The sequence below is a fragment of the Scyliorhinus canicula genome, chromosome 18, assembly GCF_902713615.1.
Source record: "Scyliorhinus canicula chromosome 18, sScyCan1.1, whole genome shotgun sequence".
NCBI classification, from domain to species: Eukaryota; Metazoa; Chordata; class Chondrichthyes; order Carcharhiniformes; family Scyliorhinidae; genus Scyliorhinus; species Scyliorhinus canicula.
In genome coordinates, this window is record NC_052163.1 from 31532207 (window position 1) to 31547675 (window position 15469).

At 41.6% G+C, this 15469-nt stretch overlaps 1 protein-coding gene across 8 annotated transcripts in view; it reads right to left on the reverse strand.

Annotated features, from left to right (window-relative positions):
• Positions 1–15469, reverse strand: part of rbfox3a (RNA binding fox-1 homolog 3a) — a 1730437-nt gene that overhangs the window by 616964 nt on the left and 1098004 nt on the right. For 6 of the 8 annotated variants that reach the window (XM_038776720.1, XM_038776717.1, XM_038776721.1 and 3 more), the window contains one exon: positions 12445–12842. The exons of 1 other annotated variant lie outside the window; for it this stretch is intronic. In XM_038776720.1, the coding sequence (XP_038632648.1) occupies positions 12445–12462 (18 nt within the window). In that variant the 5' untranslated portion in view covers positions 12463–12842. The remainder of the gene's footprint in view (positions 1–12444; positions 12843–15469) is intronic. One more of the 8 variants, XM_038776722.1, reaches the window with a different exon arrangement.

A 15469-nucleotide genomic window follows, 5' to 3' on the forward strand; every position in this document is an offset into this window, starting at 1 on the left:
TTACTTTTTAGGACACCACGGGCAATTTAGCATGGCCAATCCACCTAACCCGCATATCTTTGGACTGTGGGAGGAAACCAGAGCACCCGGAGGAAACCCACGCACACACGGGGAGGATGTGCAGACTCCGCACAGACAGTGACCCAGCCGGGAACTGAACCTGGGACCCTGGAGCTGTGAAGCATTGACGCTAACCACCATGCTACCATGCTGCCCCCATGTGACAATAATAAATAATACTTGTGACAATAATAAAGATTATTTTAGTTTACGAGAGGGGGATAACGAGAGTGCAAAGTCCAAAATGGCAGCACTGGAGACAAATAAGTGTTGGACAGATCATAGAATCATAGAGGTTACAGTGCAGAAGGAGGCCATTCGGCCCATCGAGTCTGCATCGGCTCTTGGAAAGAGCACCTTACCCATGTCCACACCTATCCCCATAACCCCATAACCCAGTAACCCCACCCAACATTAAGGGCAATTTTGGACACTAAGGGTAATTTAGCATGGCCAATCCACCTAACCTGCACATCTTTGGACTGTGGGAGGAAACCGGAGCACCCGGAGGAATCCCACGCACACACGGGGAGAACGGGGAGACTCGTCACAGACAGTGACCCAAGCCGGGAATCGAACCTGGGACCCTGGAGCTGTGAAGCAATTGTGCTAACCACTATGCTACCATGCTGCCCATGATGGATGTTGTAATCTGCCTACAATGCATGCTTCTGGCATATGCTTGTAATATCCATACGAGCACCTTCACCTCGATAGAGTTCAGTGTCAATCATACCAGAAGTGAGCATAAGCAGCACAGATATAATTTTAGTATTAAAAAGGCACCAGTAGTGCAGAGATTACTGGAAATATGGAGCCAAAGTTTGTGGCTTGTGAGGCCACTTAGCCTTTACAGGCTATCATTTGCATATTGCCTCATTCTTTGATCTATGTTCCTCTTCCTGTCCTCTTTTTCTTGCCTCTCCTTTCCTGCATGTCAACCTCGGCAAACCATTTTGCTGTGGGATCTGTCAATATTTTCTCCTTTCTCTCATGGAGACTTTGTGAAGGTGAGTTAGCTGTACACCCAAGTTAGGCCACCATTTAAAGCAGCTAAGAAGGCCTCAATTTAAAGTAATTATGAGTTTTCATTACTCCACCCTCTGCTATTAAAGGGGTTATAACACCAATAAGTTTCTTGGGTTCATTGTAGAAACTTCCATCAACTAAAATTACAGCAACAGAAATTATCTCAAGAGTCTAAATGTATGAGAACTTTGGTCATGTATGTTTCGAACAATTTTGAAAACTGCACACAAATTCTTTGACAAACAGGTTGGATATCAGAAACTCCTGAACAATATCTTTATTTCTTCTGCCATTATTTTGATTCAGGCAGTCAGAGTAAAAGGAGAAGAGTAACAACTCCGGCTGCATTAAGCTCTCTCACGATTATTTATCAGCTCCTATTGCTTTCGAATGAGACTCTTTCATTGTGGTATAAAATGCAACCTATTTTGACGTATTCGACTCAGAGAAGTGAACATCGACCTTTTTAAAGCACATTTGTGTGGACCAGTGCGAAACGGCGCCATAGCCAGCACTCCAAGGCATGGACATTTGATCACGGGCTTTGGAAGAATCCGGCGCAGACATATTTAAGCGAGGCTAACTGCTCACTTAAATATGCAACTCTGGAACCCGCCCAGTGAGGCGAGATGCAGATCGCGACATCTCGCAAGGTTTGTTGAAGGCGTCGCGCGAACGTCGCAAATCTTGTGAGAGATTTTAACGGGCTCATCATGTCCCGATGATCATCATGTCAATCGTGCCCGTTGTCTCATTCTTTGATCTGCATTCTGTTTCTTGCCCACTTTTTTCCCGTCTCCCTATTCCTGCATTTCTCTCTCTGCAGACTATTTATTGTGAGATTTGTTTTTAAAGCGCATTTGAACACAGAGATAATCATCCTCCAACTTCACTCAACTCTTTTTTTTGGTGAAAATTAATTAATGCTATCTGTCAAATAAAGGAGTAAGCAATATTCCTGTCCAAATATTGACAGGAGATGTGCTTAATGCGTGTGTATATTCGCTGCGTTGTAAAGGCTGCTTTCCTTCTGAATACCCTAAAGTTAACATTAGTACAGGATTTACCAAGGCCCAAGAGTGCAGTTAGACAGGGTTTATGGAACGGAATTGGTGTAGTGTCTCTAAAAATAGAGCTTGAGCGGCATGTGGACTGTCAGAGGCTAAACACAGCCAAACTCTCTCAGCTAAAATCCAAACGGCCAAACGCATTAAATCCTTGCACACAAATGCCACCGATCCCACCCGAATGACTGCAGAAGATCAAGTGTAATAGCCTGTGCACACTGATTGCAGGAGATTGAATGCAATAAACCTGCAACGCAGGATTTTGGGAGATCAAATATACATGGACTCAAAGAGATTGAGTGTAGTAATCTCTGTCATGGACTCCAGGACATAAAGTGTAATAACGCTGTGTTCATCGCAGATTGTGCATTGTGTGATTTCAGTCCCGTCTTAACAGGCAAATTCCATCTTTTGTACTAAAATACATTTTGGAGGGGCGGTATAATAAAGAAAGCTAGAAGACTCATCCCAATTCACAGTGCAGTGACCACTTTCTAAACTTAGTTTACCCGACATCATTGGCTATGTTTTTCTGCCACATCTCTGTTCGAAAACTAACGGTGTTCAATCTTCTGGTTACCACCCGGAGAAAGAAATACACTAAATATGAGTACAGTAGGTTCAGCCCTCTTATTCTGCAGTAGTTGATATTCTCAGATATTTGAATAAAAAAAACTTGGAAAAATTAACCCTGCGTCCAAACAAAAATTCTGAAACGGTACATTTTCACTTTCCAATTTGTACCTTTCTAGAAGTTTCATCCCAGAGATCCCATAGCAGTCTCTTTGGAATCTACTTTGTAACTAGCTAAAATCAGCAGTATTTTATGCTGCATTTACTTTGCTGAGCTGCTGCTGAAGGAAGCACTGATCCTCCTGTCAGTGCTGGAGCGTAAATAAGGTGCCGCCGTCAGCGCAGCTTACCAGCTCAAGAGGTGGTTTTCCCATTGTCACCAGAGACACCCAACAGCTAACAGCAAATATCCCAATCCTCAAATCAACACCAGGATGCAAACGCAGCAAATTCGGGAGCATCAGCAAGGAAAATACTTGCTGAGCTGCATCAAGTAGAAAGTTCAGCAATACATCTGCGGAATTTGCCCTGATGTTTAAACCTCTGACTCAACATTGATCGTCTAAAAACTATTTCTCTCACATACAGAGTAACTTTCAGCCATCTTGACTCTCATCTGTCAAAAAGCTTCAAACCTTTGAAATATTGAATTTGCTGTTGTGCCTCAGGGCTCGGTCGCCAATGTTCCGACACAATTTTACCCCCCCAACAAAACCTTTAGACTGAAATGTGTGGATATATAGGAGTCGATTCTGCATGAGTAGGACTGCAGTTTAAGAGCTTGCGGTGACGCTGTTTCCCACCAGCTGCTGTATGAAGAAGCAAAGGTTAAAGATAAACTTTTAAGTGCAATTCTGGAGAAGACTTCAGTTCAGAAAGAGTTGCAAAGTGTCCTCTCAACAGTGCCAACATAGAAAGTATGTACCCCATGTTGTTCGGGTGCTTGGTCCTTCAAGGTTCTCCTTGAATCACAGAATCATATAATTTACATCTCTCTGTACAATTGTAGACATGTCTTCTGTGACCTTGCATATGGCATCCTAACCCTAAATGATTCTGGTCCAGTGGAGGAGCAAGTGGAGGAGTCTCAAGCTTTTACTATTTAGACTATTCCCTCTAGTTAATCGAGAATGCTCATCAGGAATTTGTGGCTTGGACACCTGAAATATCTATGGGAAAACATAAATCACCTTTTGGGGAAATGCTGAAAATCTGAAAATGGCAGTGGGGGGAGTGAAACCACAAATCTCAAAAGGTGCTGAATAGTTTCAAAGACTTTCTGGAGCACATGCAACTGCTACCATCCTTCTTTTGCCTCCTTCACCTCAACCTTTATCCTGACATCAGCTGCTCATGATGTGTTACGGTTCATGCAGCAGATCTTTGGCCTTTGTTTAGTGTAAACATCTTGGAGAGAAGATGTGGGAGGCTACAGGGACAGCATCATAGCTTAGTGTCGTTCTGTCCTCTGTTCACATATACCTGTGGTTTTGTGTACAGTGAGCTGAAAAGTCAGAAAATGGCTGATTTTTCCCCTGTTAGCCTGGAGGCACTGAATATGTTGAGGAAATCTTGCTGGCTCCCGAACTGAGATTTTTTTTGGAAATATTTTTATACAAATTTTCAAAATTTTTACAACAAATGAACCCTGCCACCTCCCCCCCCCCCCCCCCCCCCCAGGACTGCTCCCCTCACCCCCTGATGGCAATCAGATCCCAAAATGTTAGATAAACAAACCCCATCGCTGGTGGAACCCTTCATCTGCCTCTCTCAGTGCAACTTTCACCTTCTCCAAATACAGGAACTCTATTAGATCCCCCAGTCACGCCGAGGCATAGTGGGAAGAAGCTGACCTCCACCCCAACAGGACCCGCCTGCAAGCCATCAACGAGGCAAAGGATAAAACATCTGCCCCCGCACCCATCTGCAACTCCGGCAGGTCTGACACTGACACCCCGAATATGGCCCCCAGATGACCCGCCGCCAAATCCATGTGTAGAACCTCAGACATGGTGCTGAAAAATAACCCCAAAATTTCTCCTACTTCAGGCAGGACCAGAACATTTGAACATGATTGGCTGGGCCCCTCCCCCACCACTTGCAGCTATACTCCAACCCGTCAAATAGCCGGTCCTTGCCCTGTACACCACTTGTAATTGAATCAACCCCAGCCTCTTGCACGAGGTCGAGGCATTGACCCTCTGCAGCACTTTGCACAATAATTCTTCCTCCAACACCATCCTCAACTTTTCCTCCCACTTGGCCTTAATCTCTTCCATAGACTTCTTGTCCTCCTCCATATCCTACCGTAGATCGCCGAAATGACCCCACTCTCCAGCACCCCCACTGTCAGCACCTCCTCAAATAAACGAGGAGGACGGTGCCACCGGAAAATTCAGGAAGACCTTTCTTGCGAAATTCTGTACCTGCACAGACCTGAAGCCCTTCTCACGCTGGAGCCCATGCTTCACTCCCGACTCCTCTAAGCTTGCGAATCACCCTTCATCTCTTTCACCCCTTTCTCCTCCCATCCCCAGAACTTTGCATCCACCTTCCCTGGTTCAAACCCATGATTTTCTCTTGTTGGCATCACCCTCGAACCTGCCCTTAACTTGAAGTGCTGTCGGAATTGCCTCCAAATCCTCAGCGTGGCTACCACCACAGGACTACCCAAATACTTCCCCGGGGTGAATGGTAGCGGCGCCGTTGTCAGCGCCCACAACCCCGATTCTTCACAAGACTCCCCAACTGAGATAGGTAAATTAACTGCAATCCAGGAATTTCAACCGGGTGCCACCTGAGTTATAAGCTCATGGGGCGGCACAAATAACCTGGATCACAGTTGATCTTTCTCATCCAAGTTTATAGTATATTTGCTACTATTTTTAACAATTCCAAATCATATTTACACACGACAACATCTAGTTTGCAGTCAGGAAATGCTAATAATTGCACCTTAACAGACATGAACCTAAATCTTGCTGGAATTAACAGTCGCAAATAAACCACCCGATAGTTCAGAATTGAACGTAGGGTGACAGTCCAAGAAGCCATGGATGAATAAAACCTGTCCTGGTGTCAGAACTCACTAATTAACACATTCAAACTTCCAGCAAAATCTCCCTGCCTTGCCTTTTCCCCTTTGCTCTGCCATGCTCTATCTTTGCCAAGTAGTTACTAACCGCAGTGAGTAAATATCTCATTGTGACAGTTGCTAACATGCTGAACAGTAATGGAGTCAGAACAGAAACAGCCACTTTTAATCAAACCTGTCATCATTTGTTTTTCTCAACACATTGAAAATGCCATCCTCTCCCACACCAGCACAGTACTTATACAGTGCGGCAAGAGACTGAGAGGAAGCTCCTTTAATAAGCTGGGTCCTCCTCATCTTGCTAACAAGGGACAGAGATCGGTGTCTAGCAAACACAATGCACTGGAATGCATGTGTCCAACGGAACATCACAAGACTGACTGGCAGAGCGGTACCAGATAGAAGTTGTGTGTGTACAAGGATTTTCCCCATTTAAGGAGAATGCAAAAATGAGATTAAAGATTACAGTGTAAGTGCAACCCACCTTTACTATGAGGTGTTTTGAAATTTTACAAGCCTTATTAAATGGCTATGGATTCTTAGGTCCCAACTTTTTTCATTTTGTTTGTCGTGAGACATTCAGTATTACATTCTGTCAATTCAAGCTCACCGATGCCTACTTCGAGAGGACCATGTTATAAAGAGGGTGACATGCAGCTCACCGATCCTATCAGCAGCTCAATCATCTTCTTTCTGAATGTATCTCAAGTTGTAATATACACTTTTGAGTCATGTTTACTGATTGAAGTGGCCATGCTGTGACTCAAGTCTTGATCTGACTTGATACCCAAAGGATGTTCCCAGGCACTTAAGAAAATGGAGTTTACAGTGAAATCACTAACTGGTCAACACTCTAAGGTACTGAAGGTGCTAAATTCGGAACATTTTTCATACTGCAGTCACATGATATAGCTATGGTGTATTTTCTTTCTTTACACAAACCTTTCATCTTTGGTGATGTTGCATTTTTAAAAATCTTTTTATTTAAACAACAAGATAGTGCAAAACAAATAATGGTAAAAGACAGACACATTCATGTTAATGGCTGTGATAGATGCCAACTGCATAAAACATTAAGTGCAGGGTGTAATTAATTATGCAATTAAATAATTATTTACTCATCTCTAATAGATTCAGAGGGAAGCATGACTTTGATGGCCAAAGTTGCGGTCAGTAGTTGAAGAAACATTATACTGTGTAAACTACAGAGAGTTTTCTATTCAGAATTTACTCATACTTCAGATGAATAACAAATTCAACACACTGACCAGACAAATCACCGCAAAACACATAACCAGAAATCAGTGTTGGTTGCCTCAATCTATTTTCCAGCCGATAAATAATAGGATCACATAATCTACTTCAAAACTGGCTGCTCCACAAGTTGAAATCTAGAAATTTGGCTTGGCATCATTTGAAAAAATGGTACAGGTGAACAGCCACAGCAGTGGGTGGCCTTTGGGGTTTATACTTGCCGCATTGTTCTTTCAAGCCCTTAATTCAACGTGAGCCAAGGGTGGTTGTTGAAAACTAAAAGACATTTAATTTTCCAGCATTAGAAACCAGAAACAGTGATGGATAATGGTACTGGGAAAATGTAAAATAAAATGTATGTGGATGGTTCCATCCAGCTCATTCCATATGTTACCTTTTCCTTTGTCATTCAAATTGAAGGAAACATATGCAGTTTGAGTGATAAATATTGCAATCCCTACAGTGCTGAAGGAGGCCATTCAGCCCATCAAGTCTGCACCAACGCTCTTTCACTCTACCTAAGCCCATTCCCCCACCCCATTCCCCTAACCCCACCTAATTTCAACACTATGGGCTAATTTATCATGGCCAGTCTACCCAACCTGCATATCCTTGGATGGTGGCATGAAACTGGAGCATCCGGAGGAAACCCCACAGACACAGGGAGAATGTGCAAACTCCACACAGACAGTCACCTGAGGTCAGAATCCAACCCGCGTCTCTGGTACTGTGAGGCAGCAGTGCTAACCACTGTGCTACCATGCCACCCGAAAATGCCATTTCCTTTGCGATTTTCATGTTCCTGCAATTCACAGCTCTTGTTACTGCTTTTTCATTATTTGGTACTATCTCATGTCACCATCTCTCTACCTCAGTCCTTCTCTTGTCCCCCTGTGCCCTGAGCTCAAATTCTACTTTCAGTAACACAGATCCTATCTGGAGGCTTTCCACAGGTCACTCTGTTATCGCTGTTAACAGGGATTACATTCTTGCTCGGAGCTCTGCTGTGATAATGTTCATTTGTACTATTAGGTTACCATTCGGAGGCTCTGTGAAATTGCAGCTCACAGCAGAATGACAATTTCACACTCTAATGTCAGAAACCAGCAGATAATCGATGCTAAATGAATTATGACATGTAGTTTGATTACTTCAGGAAACTGTAAATGTTATGGCATAGTGCACTGAAATTGCTGCTCATATTCTATCATGAACGCTAACAACAGAATTGGAAGTTTCCCTCCATTTCCAGTCTGCAGCCAGTAAGCTAAACAAAATCAAGAGGTTCCTTCTCCCAGACTGCATTTGCATTCTGTAGTTGGTGAATTTAATAGCAAGGTTTTGATTTTCCGGTTCATTTTTTGTATTCTGTTCCTCAATTCCGACTCCATTCTCTCTCTCTCTTTCTCTCTCTCACACACACTGTCACTCACTCTCATTTTCTCTTCCTCATTCAAGACGCTTGTATCCTGGGGAATCACATACGTCTTTACTGGTGTTAGAACCCCAATGCATTATTTAATGCGTGGCACAGTACTGATCAAAGATTTGATCGAATAGTAGAACTAGAACCTTGCTAGGTGCATTAGCAGGGTAATGAGGCAGGGATGCCGAAATGGGACACAACATTTACAGTCCAGCTTCTGCAGGTCTGCAATGAGTTTGAGAAAGGGCACAGGTAGAGCTCCTGGCATTTTTGACCTTATAATATTGAATTGGAGTGGGGAACATTTTGAAGCCTAACTTTGAAACTTGAATAATATTGAACGAGAGTGGAAGAATTCTATTTCCTGGTCTTTTCTTAGTGCCCGTATATAAATGTCCAGCCATGTACCAAACATTTAATTCACATGGCACAGGTTAGATTTTAGGTCTGGTGTGTGGACCTTTACACTCTACAGCCTGGTATGCCTTCTTCATGAACAATGATTCAACATCTCTTCTTGACTCTAAAACAGAAGTATTTTGGAGTCTGCAGCTGGACACATCATAGGACACACACTTCCCAGTACTAAAAATAGTTTGACATGTCCAATTTATACAATGTTCATTTGGTAACGCCACTACCATATTTTAAATACAACTAATTTTGTCTGCATTTTATTGCCTTTCTCTACAGCAAAAAAAAGCAAAGAGAATGACCACATTCACAATTCTGTTCCAAATGAAAAGTAGAAGTGCACCATCGAATAGGACAGAACAGGCAGAGAGCTGTGTCATGGTATTTTTCTGATTTTGATTTTCATTCCTGAACCAGCCGTGTTTTTTCGATTGTAAATGAAAAATTCCAGTGTCTACCTCTAATCTAGGAAATTAAAGGGACGGAAAACAACCAACACCTAAATTAATAAAGGAAGCAGTTTCATATTTTGTAAAGGAAGCAGTTTCATATTGGTTCCTGAGAAACATTAAAAACCCAATTGTAGACAGCTGTACTGGCATGCCCATAGTGCCTTGATAGAACAGTCACTCATGTAGAGGTCCATAAGGAAGCAGTTTTTCTGGAAAGGCGACATAGCAATGCCAAGTTACTAATAATTATTTAGCAGAACTAGTTAAAGATTTTTTTAGAATATCACTCTTAAAGATGTGACAACTCAGAATCGTCCATGAAGCAAATGTAAGATACTCACATAACAATAACTATTCTAATAAAAGTATATTCCAATGTCCAGTGAATTGATAATGTGGGGGTAGGTAGGCATTATCAATTCATTTTATTAGGTTGGACATTATGCGATCCTCACATTAATGGTTGATGAATCACCACCACATTGCTGTGCTTTGATCTCTCCGTATGGACTTTGCCCCTGCTGCTGTACTTACCAGATAAATAATTAGTGTTTTTATTCCTCAACTATTCAATCCATTTCCAGAAGCCCGAGGTTATTAAAGGGGAAAAAGACAAGAAAAAGCAGTATCAAAATTGAAAATAGAAATAAGAATGTTTTGCGGATTGCCGAATGAATGAGTCTTTGAATGTCTTGAAAGTTAGTGTTTTGTTATTAAAGAATGAATCCCAAGAAGGACAATTCCCACTCTCTAGAGACACACTCACACACACATACAAATGCAAAATCACAGACGAATTTCCATAATTGTAAAATAGTCAGTTTGTCATTAAATACTGAAGGGCAGCTTAAAATACACCAAGTTTCGTCCATTGAGGGCACATACTTAGTAACCAATTTGAGACCTACAAGTAGAGGATGGACATTGCTCATTTGTAATGTTCATTTGAGTTTCATTTTAATTTTTTCTTATCATGTTACCACCTTCTGCAATTTGATCTTCACTCTTAACCAGTACATTTGTTCCTGAAACTTTCATGTTAAACGACTGCTCACAGATAGGAATTTGGGACACAGTTAGAAACAGAATCTGACTGATAATAATTGAGAAAAACAGAACGTGGATAAAGAGACAACTTCTGTCCATGCAGTAATTGTAGGCACGGTGTTCATCACATAGCTACACACACAGGGAAAGGAAGCAAACAATATGCAGAATTTCCACGGGTACATTTGTGAAAGAGATGGCCAAGAAGAAGGCAAATGATATCTTATAGACACACATGTGAACATTCACAATTATTATGCTGAAAATACCAATCAAAGTATTTTCAGGCATACTGTAGGGCTCCCATCACTGCTGTCATCCATTACACTCCCAGCCAACATTTGTTTGATACTTCCTATGACATTTTCCTCAATGCCTTTATCGTACATTGCATTAATAATTAAAAACACCCCAAATCTTGTTCTGTGTTTAAACTAACCCGAAACCCTGTTAAGGTGGTACCAATAAGGTGAAATGCTTCAGGAGAGATAAATCTTATCAGACCTGGTGTATACACCAGGACGTGTGCTGCCATATCAGGATTACAGACTTAGATTGATTTTCAGATCATTGCTGACTTCATTGAAGCACTCTTAACTCTCAAACTAGTTCCCAGTTTTAAAGTAGATTTTGATAGTCGGCATACTGTATATGTGCTGATAACACAAAGATCATAGAGCCGCAGACATTGTGAAACCACTGTAGCTCTGTCTCGGGTCTAACTTTCAAACTAAGAATAGCTCTTGTGTTGAGCCACACTTTGTAATGATACTCCAAATATTTCTTCAACACAGTTATTTTTTTCTATTCATTAACAGCAACAATCTTGTGGATTCTTAAAATGTTGTTTTAAACCTTAACATTTCCACACGACATTGTTTTATTATTTTACTTAGTGAATTACTTATATCACATGGAAGAAGAAAATAATTCTTGACTCACACCGGTGATTACTGTAAAAAAAAATCTTTCAAATCTGTGCAAATGAAAGCATACTGGACATGATCACTGAACAACTATAACAAATGTTAGCAAGCATTTCCCGAAGGGTTTAAATTAATTCTTTGTAAGATTATTGTAACAAAGCAGCATAGGGTCACAGGTCCATTATAAAACCACTTTTATCAACACCAGACATTTTAATTCCTCCGCTATTGCAGTTTTACAAAAGCCTTTCATGCTACCAGTAGTCAAGCACTGAATGAAAAATACTGAATAAGGTGAGCACATGTTAGGATAGGTTTAACCTTGGGAAGAAATGGAAAAAAAGGGGCCAAATTAACACATTTCAGTGGGCCAGACTTGCCCTGCCGTTTAATTACACAAGAAATGGTGTCAGGGAACAGAGAATCCGCTCACTATCTCCACCGAATCTCTGCTTAAATGTCTGCAGAAAGCAAAAAGAGCGAATACATTTGATGGCACTCACAGACCAGCCAACTACATTACACTAACGGCCTAGACCCAGCAACTCAAAACTTTAAAAGAGTCCAAAATTGCAGAACAAATTCAAAAGCAAAGCCCAATGAACCTCAGGAAAAAAAAAATATTTTCGCAACATTTAACAAATTGCAGCATTTTGGAAGCTGCTCCCACTCAACAGTCTGATTTAGTTCAAAGTAACAGATCACTGATCAACTGCATTCAGGTTAACAGTCAAATTCCAACTGTGCAGTAGTTCACTGACAACTTCCAGCTGCATTTGGCTTTTGCTGCATTGCATGCTCTTTGCTCGCACATTCACAAAGTTCCATTCTTTACTTGAACATTCACAGCACACACAATAAAATAGTAAAATACGTAGACAACATTGTGACATCCAGGAGGTTTCATTTTCAAACTTAAAGATATGTTATAATGCCAATGAATAGGTTAAAAGCAGGCAACTGTCAACATTAGCTCTTTTCCTGCAAACTAATAAACGGTGTCATTCAGCATCTGTAATAATTTGCCAGAGCTAACAACAGTGGCTTTTGAACAAAGCTGAGAGCTGCTTAATGTGGAAAAACAGTTCCAAGGTGTACCTACCCAGAAATACATCATCATTTCGAGACCCAGGATAGTCAAAGTGTCTTCAATGAGAGGGAAATGCAGGGATACTGCAACGGCCACCAGAATCTCTTTCACTGTTCTTGTGTTCCCTGGCTCTGAATGAAGGCAGGGTGTTTCTCTTCTTTTTTTCTTCTCTCTCACTCCCTCTCTTTGTCTCTCTTCTCTCAGCAGTATTACACTAGCTGTGATCTGCAGCAACCGTCTCCTTTTTTTTTCCTCACAGCTGTGCTTGTGTGTTCAGAGTCGATCGTATGGCTTTCTTTTTTTTTTGCTGTCCCTTAGTGGCAGAACTAAATCATTCAGTTGAAACTGAAATCATATGACAGTTTACAGCAGTTTAAGCCATTCCGGGTTTGTGTAGCTGTGTTTCCAAACTAACAAGAAGAGCATAAAAAAAGTGAGAGGGAAAAAATTGGAAGGGTGGAGGGGTTTGGGGGAGGAGGGGGAGGGGGTGGTGCAGGGAAATATCGGCTGCAGTAAAATAAAATGCACACAAATAGAACAGATGGAAATAATATTTTTTTTTAAAAACCACTGGCTAAACTGAGTCGTACTGTAGTCTCTTTTTTTACTGCAGTGTTGTTCAAATGATGGGGCTGCGAGTCTCGGTGTTTCCAAGCTGCCCAATCAGAATGCAGACACTGTGCTGAAGGCTTTGAGATGAGAGGCTGCACACATGGTCAGCTGGGGTGGAGGCAGCTTTGACCAGCTGGCTTGCTTCGCTCCCAGGAACACTTAACCTGTGTCAGCACTTTTCATGTCATGCCAGCAGAGGGGACGGGCCAGCCTCAGAATTACCCACACGCCTCTACTTAGAACCTTTTATCACAGAAATGCATCATGTTTTTCAAGCATGAAGAAAACAACACTTTAAATAATTCAGTGCTAAAGCAGGAGGGATTGCTCCCTGCTCAAAGGGATTAGGGCAGAAAGGAATATTCTACACCCATTTCCTGTGCAGCCACACATTTAACTTACTCAGTGGAGGGGGGATTTTTTTTTAAAAGTAGAAAATTCTAAGAAAAAAAATGCATTAAACCATATTAATTCCACTCGAGGATTATTGAAAATGCTGATGTAACTATTGGCTCACGCAGCACAATGGTTTGGTATGTTGCAAAGATTCAAAAGGTTGTTTGCAACCTTTGAACACTGGACAAATCATGCAGTTCACCAAGTTTGTCGTGTGGGTTGCTACAGCGATTCCTGCTCCTGGGAATGTGACTACAGCATGCTGTTGATATGTCATGCAAATGAATAAAAAAAGGAAACAATTCACATTCGACTTTCAGTCACTGTCGGGTAGCAATCCGCTTATTGTTTTCGCTCCAATTTCCCAGAAACTGGAAGAGAATTTAAAAAAGAAATACACAAAACCCTTAAACCCTTTCACAGGTGGTCCTGTGTGTGTTTTGCAGGGGATGGGGTGTGGAGGGGTGGTGGGATTAGGGGGTAGGGAGGTCGGTTAGGCAAAAGGCAGAGGGGAGTTATTGCTGTTTCTTTCCTGATGGGAATAAGCAATAATTTCACTGCCCAGGAGAGTGATAATTCACACAAGGGAAAAATAAAAACAATAATTACACGTGTGAATTAGCTCTTGACAGTTGACAGCTGCACATGACTCTCTAGAATAAATTGAAAATCTGCACCAAAAAGATCATTTCCTCGAACAGAGTAACTGCCTCATTGAAGTCAGTGTGTGCATGGCACTTTTGTCAATCGTGCAAAAAAGATTAATCATTTTTCATACATGTAAAATAGCTCTGGTGGCTCACTATTATTGTTTAAATATGTATTGGCTCGTTCAACACAGCAGTTTGAGCAACTGTAGCCAATAGTAGATTGATTGATGGGTTGATTTCAAATTTTGGACGTCGTGGAAAATGTAAATCTTCCTCTTCCAGAAATCGAATTGACTGAATGGTTCTCTTCTACTGTTAGTTTTGACCATTGGCTGAACAGAACTAATCGTGCTGACCACCAGCAATGCCATTCACAAATCCCTTTGGGTTCCTTCTATATCACCCAAATTCCTGCCCTCCTCTGCTAAAGGATTAAGGTTTGCCGGATGCCAGTGGTCCTGTCGTGCCTATCACCCAAATGCCCATTCTTCAAGTGTGAAACTAATCATTGTGTGGCAGCAGCCTACTCAACCTGGCGGGCATCATAGTTGAACCTAATCTATTCTTCACACCCGGGAGGCCATTTTAAGCTATCCCGCATGGGGATTGGGGATAACTGTGTGCGGTTTTACACACACACCTCGTTTTGACTCTCCATTGAAGCCAATGTAGAGTAATATTGAATAGGCTGTCAAACTGGCAGCCTCTCAGTTTCTCATTGGGCAGGCTAACTTAAAATGAACACCCATCATGTTCTTGCATGCATTTTCCATCATTCAGTGTTGATCAAGAACCCACGTTAGTGGGATTTTCTAACCAATTGTAGCACCTCAAATGCTTCCTGATTGGCAGGTTACAGTCTAATGTGTTCAGTGGAAGAAAAGTAAGATGTTTGGAATTAGTGGAGAGATGTCACAAAGTCTTCAATATACTGCAATCATAGATATATGCTGGGAGAATAGTTCCCTAGCTTAGAAGTCTAGGATTGGGGGAGGGGGTCAGCCATTTAGGACTGAGATGAGAAATTTCTTCTCTCAGAGGATCGAAGAACTTTGAATTTCTCCACTTCGGAGAATGGTGGATGCTCAGCCGTTGGATATATTCAAGACAGAGGTTGACAGATTTTTGGATTTTAAGGGAATTAAAGGATGTGTGTTGCAAAGGTGGAAATGAGTTTGAAGCTCAGCCATGATCATACAGAATGGTTGAGCTGGCTCGCAGGGCCAAATGGTGGCATTTCTTGCACTATGTTCAGTTTAAAGCAGTAATTACCACACAATATCTGAATATTTGGATATGAATTAGATTAACCACTGTATGACAGAAGTTGATTACCACTTCTGATTTATTTGTGTGGATTAAAACCATTCATTAAATGT